This window comes from Scatophagus argus, chromosome 11 (genome assembly GCF_020382885.2).
Source record: "Scatophagus argus isolate fScaArg1 chromosome 11, fScaArg1.pri, whole genome shotgun sequence".
In the NCBI taxonomy this organism is placed as follows: Eukaryota; Metazoa; Chordata; class Actinopteri; family Scatophagidae; genus Scatophagus; species Scatophagus argus.
In genome coordinates, this window is record NC_058503.1 from 7,343,215 (window position 1) to 7,355,133 (window position 11,919).

Consider the following 11,919-nt stretch of genomic DNA (forward strand, 5'->3'; position numbering starts at 1 on the left):
TTAAGCAGATGTTTTATTGCAGACTGGAACAGTCATTACTGCCATAAACCCATCTGTGGAATTGCTTTTTATGCAAATTTACAAAGCATCTGCATAAATAAAGTTCTAATTAATACCTTTCTGCAAACCTCTGCGCTCTTTGATTCCTAAGTGTTCTTAATTGTGTACAAGCAGGTAGAAAGTACAAATCAATGCTCACAACATGTGAGGGTTTTGTTCTCCATGTACGTCATTTGTGTTTGCTTTTATAACTCTTTTAGTAGAACTGTGAATAAACAACAAATGAAGGATGTTTAGAAGTATTTTACACATTTATAGATTTTTGAAAACACACTGCTCAGCTATTATTTTAAGATATGCACTATGGTTATGTATAATTAAATTCTGACACCCTGACATGGTTAATTATTGACAAATCTTTGATTAAGAATGAGCTTAAAGCAATTTCAATCATGGATAACATTTATGTAAAGATGCAGTGAGTAGCATTTTTAGCTCCAGTTGTAGGTTACAAGGGAAATAAAACAAAATCTGCTGCTACCGGTTGATTGGGAACTACTGAAGAGTAAAGTTTCCCTGAGAACATTAAGGCTGCTTTATGGATCCCTTTGTTGTGAGGGTGCCAATGGAAGCTCATTAATTTCCCCAGGTTTTTAATAGGGAGTGTCGAACATGTGGCAAGAGTTGTCTTGGCGGGACCCTCATGAGCTGCACCTCTGCTGTTGAAAGGATGCCGTGCTTTTTAATTGTAAAGGCGTCCCTTTGCTAAGTAATCATTTTGTTGTTTTGAAAAATGTACAAAGCTATTTACTTAAGCTGGGTGACTGGAGATTTATTTTAAAAATTATCATTTTGTCCCTTTTTAAAGCACCATGTTATGTCAGTTTCCCTCTTTTTGCTGTGAAGTGACCACAGTTTTCTGTTTGTAAAATAACAGTATGGATAATTAATTTTCTGCTCACATTCCCCAAAGCTTATGATGTCTGCAAAGTATGTCATTATAACGAACTCAGCTTAGTGTAGCTTTGATATGGATGTTTTTATTTACCAATTACACTAAATATAAAAGCATTTACAGTGAATTGAACATACCTCTGAATTCAGAAGAAAAAAAAGAAATCCTGTGAATAAAGAAAGACTTTGTTTAATGATTAAAGGAGACATCTGTCTGAAGAGGAGGGGCTGTGGTCAGTCAGGTCATGGGAAAGTGAAGAATGCCTCCTAAAAGTGTGTTGGAATGATGGCAGGATTTTCTGCATTTGACTTTTAGTCTGAAAGAATTAAATTGACATCCTTGCTTCTTGTACTTCTGAATGTTATATTTCAACACATCATCTGAAGTGGATTCACTAGGTGGCAGTGTCACTTTTTAAAAACATGGCCCCATGACAGACAACATGTGGTCAACTAGTGACTGAGCACTGGATTGTCATACTTAGTTTTTTGTGAGTATGGAAACACATTGAAATATGAACTCAATATCAAATTATTATTATTATCATTATTATTATTATGGTCATGGCTGTATGTGGAAATTGATACCACGTACTTGCGTAACTTGGTTTCAGCTCTGTTCAAAAAAAAAAAAAAAAGTGCAAACACTGACTGAGGACAGTCTGCTTTCATCAACATTGCAATGCAGGATATCTTATACAGCACAAAATAAAAAACAGGTTATGCTACTCCGTCTCTCTCTCATCAGCCAGTGAGATCTAGCAACTTTTAGCATAATGAATTTAGCAGGGATGCCTTCTCTACACAGTCCATCAGGCCTGCCATCTAGGAGATTAAATTATGTCTGTGAGCATTAAAGCTTTGATGCTGTATTTGGGCGGCATGCATGCATCCATTTGCAAAATTCTATATAACAAAATTAAAAACATGGACACCTATGGAAAATGGCTTGGCACTAGCACTTAAACCCAACCACTCCAAACAGTTTGCTGACTAATGCATTTCTAATCATTTCTGTGATCAATGTTAGCTACTGTGCAATAAGATTAATCAGCCATATGCAAAACTAGGATCACCTTGAACAAGACAAGAAGGAAGAAAAGGGAGGTAAAATGAATGAAAGAAAGCATCTTAGCTATTCTGTATGATAAGCACACTATACAGGCAAAAAGCACACCTGCATTATTCACGTTTTTCATGCCGTCGGTTTTGTGTTTGAGCGGCTTTACACCGTTGTGCTCTCCTCAGCTGTGCTTTGGCATCTGTGCGTGGCCATCTCACTGCTGAATAGCTGCCTGATTATTCCAAATCTCAGGGAATATTCAAACAAGGCCGATAATGCATTCTTCCATATGATTCTCCAGAGCTGGGACAGCTGTTCAGCAGCTTTCAGTGCCATGTTCAGAAAGGGGCAGATTTCTCTGCTCAATTAATAGGCCCCATTAAAAAGCAGGGAGAAGTTTGACAAATGAAGCATAGATTGAGTTTGTCTTAGCGAGAAGGCTTCAAAAATAACTACCTCATATCACTGATACATAGATACACTTTAACTGAAATGATTGGGAAATTAATGTTTAACTTGATAATCAATGGCCACACAGGATTTCTTTGGCCATGTAGGCAAACTGGGCTGATGTATTAAAATGTACTGCTGCATGCACACAAAGCCTGCCCTATATGAGGAGTGTCGTTTACATTTCTAGACACGGACTGTCAGTAACTTTGTCACGAATGCGGTTGTCCAAATTGAGCAGATTACAACCAGGTCAATTTGACAAAACCTGTCCAGCAAAATGATAAAACTTTAACTACAAGAATTTGTCAGCTGCGTCAGACAGGAGGAATTACTGGAGATCAGTGTGTCTTTGTTCACTTCACTTCGGCCACACAGTGATTTGAGAAAGCAGAGTGCCGCTGCTCTGCCGGTGCCTTGTAAAGTCTCAACTGGCAGATGAATTCTTTCAGTCTGGCTTTCACCCCTGTCTCTCTCTCTCTCTCTCTCTCTCGCTTTCTCTGTCTGTCTGTTTAGAACAACGAGTAGATTGTCTGTCCAAGGGCACACCTGTAAGGTGCAGACCCTCGACAGGCTTACCTCAGTGGCCTCTCCTGCTGTACTCAAAAGGCAATTATTCCTCGGAGAAGATAGAGCACTGTCAACTTCAAACAGAGGACATTCTTTAAGCAGATTAGAGTAAAATTATGTTTTATTATTTCGGCCCTGAAGAATGAATTGGACTCTATTTGTGGTGAAATCCAAGACAGTTTAAATGGCAGAGGTATGTTTGGAGTCAGGGTAATACTCTGGTGTCTTTATGAAAGGGCAACAGAGAGGATCAGATTAGAAGCTGAACAGCGAGAGTCTTTCAGTGCGGCTGTGCTATCATCTCTGTCTTCTTGTCCGTGCCTGTAGAGAGGTTAAATTAAATGGCTGTAATAAATGTTTTGGTCTTGCTGATGTGGTATGGCTGGCTATCAAACGAAAACACTGTGGAGAAACGGCATGCTGGAAGATCACAGAGAGGAACAAATGGAGGGTGGGAAAACTATGTCAGCACATTACCAACATTAGAAACGGACTTGTTTTCACTTAAACCTCAATTATAATGGTGGCTCCAGAAACAATTATATTGATGAATGCTTTCTAAGTTACTGTAATTAAATTATTCCATTTAATTAACGAATTATATTGAATTTCTCCCCAGAGGACGGCATTAGCCTCATCTGCTGTTTTACAAACAGGAGTACTCTAATGTTGTGTGCTATGGAAATGATTACTAATGCCTAATGAAACTGTGTCAGATCAGATAAATGCTGCACAGAGTCAACAAGCCAGGCTTGTAACACGGCCAAACCGGAGACGAAATAATAAAGCCAAAGAAGAAATTATTGATTCTATTTTTTGAAGGGCAGGCTTTGTAAAGCTGACATCAAATAAATTATAATCCCGAGTGCCCACACTGGAGGTTTTAAAAAGAATATAGAAAGCCAAACAAAGTACATATAAGGAAACTATTTAAAATAATTGTTCTTGTATCAATACTGATGAAAAGCTTTTCATTTATAATGGATCTAATCAATGTTTTAAAATAAAAAAAAACACATTCAAAGACAAAAAAATCTTACTAGGACTAAATGAAAGTGCAAATTGACTGCATAAAAAAGAATCACATTTTTCTTTTTTCTGATCGCTGGCTATAGGGGGTAATTATACACAATATATAACTGGAATGCATGAAGTGTTACTTTGATGGTTCAGCAGTACAAATCTACAGCACGTAAATGCGCATGAGAAGTTCCACTGCAGCTGACCATTGCCCTCTGGTGGGAGTGCCAAGCACCTGCTTGAAGACAGCCTAAATATAGAGCCTAAGGTTTGTTTGTATTCCTTCTGTTGCGCTCGGTGTCATAATATTTTAGACTACCGGCAGATAGACAACGATAGCTACTCAGAAACACACACGCTATTAGTCTTATCAACTTTCCATACAAAGCCTACTAAAAAAAATTCAACCTGCCTACTGAAAGTTATTGTACCGTTTCAAAATAGAAAAAAGAAACAAACCTACTGTGTTTACATCAGCAATGCGCTATATGTGTTTATTGTCCTATCCACTCTTGGCTTGGCCATATTAGTCCATGTGAGAGGAGAGAGGAGTTGTGATGCTGTAAGCACATACCGTGCATTCTCTCTCCTCTGCTCTGCAGTTGTTGGGCATATTGTGAGGTTTTAATACAGGGGATATGGAGGAGGGCTCGGCTCACATTCGCTGTACAGGAAGAGCCACAGCCAAGAATGACAGTTGCTCCTCTTGGAGCTGAGACATCCATGGATTTGGATTGCACTTTAAAAGGTCAGCACATGACAGGCAATCAGTCAGCTCCTAATTGGATGATCAGCAGTCCCTTTGAATATGTTTCAAATTTTTTTTACTGCATCGTGAAAAATATGAACATATGAGCGTTTTTCTTGGCAAGCACTCATTGTGATTACATTAGCACTTTGCGTGGTGTCTTTAACAACTTCACCATCAAAATGAATTAAGTAGAAAACAAACAATATCTAATAACAGTAATAATGATAGTGACTTTTATTGATAACATGTTAAAAGTACCTGAGTTATACTCAGACACAGAAGGTTAAAAAAAAAACTAAGCGAACTTAAACCTATAAGTAAAAATGAGTAATTAAATTAAATTAAAACACATACAAAAAGTTGTGGTGAGTGAGCAGATGAGGAAGAGTTTATGAGAGGAAAAACACTTGTATGAATGGTAAAATAAAAATGTATTTCATAGTTCACTTATGATCCTTTCTAACCTCAGACCTCACATTTAGAACGTGTTCAGTCAAGCCTGCAGTGGGTGTAGTTACAACATTTTAATAAGAGGACAGAAACTGCCTGGAGAAAAACATGGATGGGTGTGGCAGTAAATGTCACATAAAAAAAAAATTCTTTTACACGTTTTCTTTTTTTTTCTTCTTATGCTGCTTAGCCTTGATCCCATCCATGCCAAAGTTGTGGCGTACCTGTGTTTCCAGTTCCAGCATGTTGCACAGGCAGTATCACTGACTTCATACACCTGTGTGGGAAAAAAACACAACCCTGTCAAGTGAGTTCTGTCTTCTTAATCTGAGCTATAAAACTGCTGTCATTGTGATCTCAAGACGCCTGGAGGTTGGATAACTGATTCTTTGTCATTGCTTGGCCAGAAATTTGGAGTTTACCCAAGGATGTAAAGAACCAACAAAAAAATAAATAAATAAAAACTTCATTTGACAAAGTTCCTACAACGTCAGGAGATACAGGTACGTAAAGAGTAAACATATGCAGGGGACACCAGGGAGAGTTGTGACATAGGACACAAAATGAGCAACATTTATTTCTTTTTTTAGTTAGTTTTGTTTTTTGGGGGTTTTTTTGAGGGGGGGGTTACTCTCCAGAAATCAAATGACAAGGAAACTGTACAAATATTATTGGAATAGCAGTTTTGGAAGCTAAAACTAGAAATAACCAACATGTCAAATAACAGTCAGGCTGGTTCACATGAGGTGAGAACATGACTTCAATCAAGTCCTGTCAAACAATGCATTGAACTGAAGTAGACACATTCATGTCATTTTTACTTTTTAAAACCTATGAACCTACAAGAACTTGATGACATGCTAAGCAAACAGTGTACTGTTCAGGATTTTCTTTAAAAAACAACACATAGACTCACAGAAAAGCAATCCCTGTCAGTCGTCACTTATCACCCACTTGAAGTGTGTGTATCTGCGGCGACTCTGCCCTCTGTTTTTCCTTTTATTTCTGCATATTTTGTGTGATTCTGGCCAATTCTGAAAAAGAAGATAGATATTAGCTAATTGTTGTTAGTAATCAAAAATGAGACTTGAGAAATTCCTGCACAGTGTGCATTTAATCAGTTTAAGGCTGCGATTCAATGGAAATGCGTTTGCTCACGACATGTAAAACATCAGACAGACGGAGGAGTCCCACTTCTTTAACTGAAGACGGCCTCAGATGAAACAAAAACAGAAGTACTCGTTTATTTTGATTTCCTGTTTAAACTTTTTTTTAAGGATGTGTGTTCTTTAAGTGCTTGCATTATAATTTGAACATATCCCCCCTTCTTGCCATGCAGTGTGGAAAAAAGTATTTTAAGAAATGAATGGTAACAATAATGTGAATGATCATGATTTCATTTTGTGAACTGGATATTGTTGTGTATGTTAGACATGTTACAACTGTCCCCGTATACTGAGGTGGTTGTATTTCAATCAATTCTGCAAGCTGTAAGTATTTTTAAAAGCCACTTAAATACATTTTTTCAACAGCTGACATTCTGACATTTAAAATATGGCCAATTGGCTATTCTAGTGTAAAGTTTTTGATTTAGTGGGAACATAACCTGTTACATCTGTCCCTACTCTCCCCTACTACAGGACAAAGTTCCAAAAACTGCAGGCAGGTACAGCACAGATCATCACTGCTGAATGTCAGTATGAGACGCAATGTCGCAGTATGAGACGAAATGCTGAGCTATTTTGATGGAAACATCCACTGTCAGTATATGTGTGCAGGCTTCACTGCTGGCTCAGGAATGTTGGCATCAAGTATGCAGTCCTGACAGACAGCTGCACTGCAGTGGCGTTTTTAACATGCCACACCAGGACCCAAGCGTGCTGGAGGCGCTGAAGAAAATCAGAAAGGGCAGCATTACAAAAAGAGAAAATGATAGGAAAATGTTTGTTCATTTGATTGACTGTGGGGAGTGGGGAGATACAGATGAATCATCGGTTTGAATTTGCTCCAAGAGGTCAAAAAATTACATTTTAGAAAAAAAAAAAAGTTTACAAAACGCATTTAATTCTGGTTTTACTCTTATAAACCCCTCAAATGTCACATGACAGTCCAAAGAAGGCGCGCAGCCTGTTTAACATGAGGGGAAAGCTGCACTGATTGAACCGGTCTCTTACTGACTCACTTTACTTTGAAATGTGCTGCTCGTTAACCTGACACGTTCACCTTCCTCAATTACCCCTTTGTCCCCACGTGTGTAGTGTTATTTCTACCCTCAGCCATTTCACCTCATCACACACACACCACACAGTATTCATTACATTAGGCGTATCCTGATCGGCCGCTTGTCCTGTTTATTTTGTGAATGTTCCGCCCCGCCCTGCAGACGCGCTGATCTCCACGCAGTTGCGTAATTTGACAAGCCAGCGCAAAAACAGGGAGAATGAACGCTTGACAGCTGCCTCTTTGCTCGTGCAGATTGTTTCGAAACAAAAGAATCCCTATGCTGAATTTATTTGTTAAAGATTTCGGATAGTTAGACAGTACCTCCGCTTTTATGGCCGCTGCCGTGAGGAATAATGTTTGGGTTGCTCCGGGGCAGGACGCGCAGTTTCTCTGTAGACCCCCCGCACCACTGACAGCCGACGGTCTGAGAGGTGAAGATCATGGACAAGTGCTCTGTAGCACGAGGGATGCCATCCCGGGAACTTCCTCTTTTAATGATTATAATTCGGTAGGAGATTGCTTTATTTGCCTTTTGCATCTGCCTCAGAGCATCACATTGCTTACTTATACCTGCTGGTTTGACGTAGAAAGACTTTATGTTGCTGATCAGAGCAAAACGGGCTGTTCTCATGTAAAAAAAAAAAATGGAAGCCTGATTTTGGAGGTAGGCCTGTATGTTTGTTTGCTATAATATTAACAGCTACTGTCCCAACACGTGACTGACATCCGTCTGTGCTGATGCTGGCATTCACTGAATCACAAGCAGGGCACTGCTGTGATGTGAAACGTCGCAGCCGCTCCCGAAACTTGCGAGGAAGAGATGCATAGCGCTGCAGAGCAACTGGATGTTCTAATTTCAGCCGTGTATTTCCAAACAGCTCGGGCTGGAGCGTTTCAGAAGGGCGTCTGCTGCGTGTAAAAGGAGGGAGGGGGGGTGGCGGAGTCTTAGATGTGGCGGTGTGTACACAAATGCAGGCCACAAATGCATCCCCACAAAAAAAATAGTGTAGTCTTAGTTATTTTGTCAGTCGTGTGGTGCTTAAGTATCAGGGGAGAATGTTTGGTAGTCCCGGTCATGGTTTTCATCTGGCAGCAGCCATTGGAATTAGTTTATTAGAGCAACAACAGTAGAAACCTACTGGGATATATTCAGTGCTGCGTGTGCATCTATCTTGATGCTTTTGCAACATCAACAGTTCTATTCCAATAACCCATCATGTGGGAGCCCGAATCACCAAGTTGACGCTTGTGTATTTCTGATACCTTTTCACTTGCATTGTCTGATACAACTTCACCTTGTCTGACCTGATCATTTCCTTCTCACGTGTCTCTCAGGGAAAATCAGAGATGGACAGCTACCTGTCTCCACAGGAAATAGTAAATTCCAAAATGTTGTGCAGGGACGGCGCTCTGATGCTAGAGCCGCCTTTCACCGAAGACTTTGCCTCGCCTTACAGCGTCAACATGAGCCTGCTCCTTCCTGACGTCACATACCTGCACCCCGGCCTCTGCAGGGCTGTGAGACAGATCAAAACAGAGCCATCACACTCTCTGATGCACACCACCTGTCAGGCCAACGCGGTGCCACCGACACTCCCAGAATATCCAGGTGTTTTCAGTGCAGCCGATACCTCGAACGGTAACTTTTTCATCAAGCAAGAAGTGCCAGATTTCCAGGATGTTCCCCTGTTTCAGCTTTTGAACTCTGACTTGGAGCAGCTCGTTCATGGGTCGCAGTTGAACTCCATTACCATGGCCCCGCTAAGTCTTCCAGTAGGAAACGTCCATGTTGGCCCGGCGCAGAATTCTGCCAAACTAACCAACAGTCCTCAAAATGAATGTCTTCCACACGTAGGCCTGCAGCAGAGGCCAACCTATTTGCCACCTTCTCCGCCGAACTCCATGCCCTCAAGTCCAGACAGGGTGAAGGAGCTCCTTCACAATCTGTCCCCACCTCCCTCCTACGAAGCCAGCATCGCCTCTAAGTTAAATTTTCAGACCCACAATACTGTTGATCCGGGACAGGCCTCTAGTGTAGTTCCAACCCAAAGTTCAGACCAGAATTCCAACGTAGGATTGGTCCAAAGCCCAGGTCCTGTGCCGGTCCAGTGTCCAACCCTGACGCCAGTTCAGACAACACCGCGTGTTGGCCCGCTGTCCCCAGTGCTGGCCCAGTCTGCCCCATTTAAGAACAACAGAAGGAATAATCCTGATCTGGAGAGACGACGGATTCACCACTGTGATGTTCCAGGTGAGCCTTGTGTCTGTGCTCAGGCCACATACAAGTGAGACAACAGTATTTTGATGTTAATCAGCTGTCTTTTTCTTTAGGTTGCAAGAAAGTGTACACCAAGTCTTCTCATTTAAAAGCCCATCTACGGACCCACACAGGTAAAATGTTTTGAGTTGCTCATCTTATTTTACTTGGCATGCAGATGCGTTCTGTCTGCTGACAGACCTGGTCCACATCTCACTGCTGGTAAATCACATAAACCCTGCTGCTCTCCCAAAGAGGGCTGGGAGAAAGACAGGACACCCTGTGATTTATGGCTCCCAGCATAGGTGCTCGCATGAAGAAGTAACAGCTTTCATCAGGAATTTGAGGAATATAATTATAAATAATGTGATTTATTGAGGCAAATGCGTCCAGTTCCAGTGTTGTCTGTCGTATGCCATAGGCTTATTTGACTTTTTTTTGTTTGTTTGTTTGTTTGTTTGATTTGTTTCTTTGGTCTGCTGAAGGAGAGAAGCCGTACCAGTGCTCCTGGGAGGGATGTGAGTGGCGCTTCGCCCGTTCTGATGAGCTGACTCGCCATTTCAGGAAACACACTGGGGTGAAGCCTTTCCACTGTGGTGTGTGCAACCGCTGTTTCTCCCGCTCTGATCACTTGGCCCTACACATGAAGAGACACCAGAGCTAGAACCCCGCTCCCGCAAGTCAAGTCAGTCCTTTTATTTTCCAGTAAACACGGACTTACATATCAGCGAGTAAACAAACTGAAAACTGTGGATTATTCCGCTCACTCTCCAATGGAGACATTCTTAGCAGTGCTGGCCCACAAGTAAATTTTTCTGTAATGTAAAAAGATCAAATAGTACTGTTGCCTTATTTTATTTCCACATGTACGTCCCAATATTAAGGGACATTTTCAAAGTTGTCAGTCGAAAATAATTTGCTAAATGTAATAATTAAATTGTATTTAATCTTTTATTATATATTGTTGTACTACAAAGTCCAACAAAATGGGCCTTGAAAGAGGCTTAACAATATTTTCACTTTCAAGTTTTTCAGTGTACATATCACTTCAACAATGTTAAGTCATTTATTTAATTAAATAAACTGCCATACTGTAAGTGGAAGTGGAAGGTCAGAAAGTTGTTTTAGGAAGTTGTTTTAGCCTGATGGTCAAAGGACTCATAGTGTGTTTGTGTGTGTCTGCACGTAATATAGAAAGTAACAAGCGGTGGATCTACTGAAAGACCCAGTAAGAGGAAGAAATATCAGGATGAGCACTAAACCATGTGGTGAGCGCAGTGTTTACAGCATGACTTCAGCACTGCCAGATTTCTGCCAATGAGGATATCTTTACTCATTAAAAAACCTCTATTTGCTCATAACACTGAAATAAAAGGAAGACAGTGGCTATGGGAGTCATTCGGACAGCATTATGAATGTTCTTTCTTTACTCTGCTGTATTGTAACGTAGATGTGGTCATTACAGAATGTGTTCAGTGACTTGTCATGATGTGTCATTTTTATTTAATTACAGAAAAAGGTTATAAACTTATTTCGTCCTGCGTTAACTTCAGTCACACTGCGATATCTCATTTCACGCTGAGGGTGGTTTAAGAGAAGTGCTCCAAGAAAATTTACAGCAGCTTTGACTATGAGACATTTCAGCAGCAGGTCAGACTTATTTTCCTTCTTCTGGAAGTTGTTACAGGGGACAAATCGAGACTTGTTCATCCCGACTTTGTTTTGATAGCACATTTTGTGTCTAAGCATTAGGTATCTTCTGACAGGATTACAGCATCGTGTTACTGATGATCTGTACGTGGTTTCAAAGTGATGTGTGTGAGCTTCAGATGTTTTTTTAAGATTTAGACTGAGGAGATGCTAGTCTGAACATCTGTGTAAGCCTTTTGTCTCTTTGACTACTGTCCAGGTATGTGAACACCTTTTGAAAGTGCCTTCAACTGCTTTTTTTTTCTTTTCTTTTCTTTTGAGTGAATGAAAAACAAATCTGCCCTGTTGGGACAATGTTCTTTTATCTGATACTTTATTCTCCGAAAATTATTTATGACCAAGTCTGAGTGAATTTGAGTTGGGCAGGTTGAATAAAATTGATTTTTGAGGCCACTATAATTTTTTAAGATGTATATATTTTGTATCTGCTGTTAAATGATACGGTCCTTTATTTTGGGGTTTATAAAGATT

The 11,919-nt window shown here is 40.3% G+C and overlaps 1 protein-coding gene across 4 annotated transcripts; it reads left to right on the forward strand.

Annotated features, from left to right (window-relative positions):
- The first annotated feature begins 5,603 nt into the window (after positions 1-5,603).
- On the forward strand, positions 5,604-11,847 carry klf5b (Kruppel-like factor 5b). Of its 4 annotated transcripts, none has more exons than XM_046404672.1 (5): positions 7,034-7,989; positions 8,817-9,732; positions 9,813-9,872; positions 10,224-10,334; positions 10,933-11,847. In XM_046404672.1, the coding sequence occupies exons 1-5, from the start codon at positions 7,813-7,815 to the stop codon at positions 10,956-10,958; spliced, it is 1,290 nt and encodes a 429-aa protein (XP_046260628.1). In that variant the 5' UTR covers positions 7,034-7,812; the 3' UTR covers positions 10,959-11,847. The 4 variants fall into 4 exon arrangements, with proteins under 4 accessions (XP_046260629.1, XP_046260628.1, XP_046260625.1 ...); XM_046404670.1 differs by having other exon boundaries at positions 7,048-7,989; positions 10,224-10,423; XM_046404673.1 differs by lacking the exon at positions 7,034-7,989 and adding an exon at positions 5,604-5,761 and having other exon boundaries at positions 10,224-11,847.
- The last annotated feature ends 72 nt before the right edge of the window (positions 11,848-11,919 follow it).

Coding starts and splice junctions, on each gene's coding strand:
- klf5b (XM_046404669.1), top strand. CDS start 7,813: ATGGCCGCTGCCGTGAGGAATAATGTTTGGGTTGCTCCGGGGCAGGAC. Junction 7,990..8,816: donor CTTTTAATGATTATAATTCG/GTAGGAGATTGC, acceptor CGTGTCTCTCAG/GGAAAATCAGAGATGGACAG. Junction 9,733..9,812: donor TCACCACTGTGATGTTCCAG/GTGAGCCTTGTG, acceptor CTTTTTCTTTAG/GTTGCAAGAAAGTGTACACC.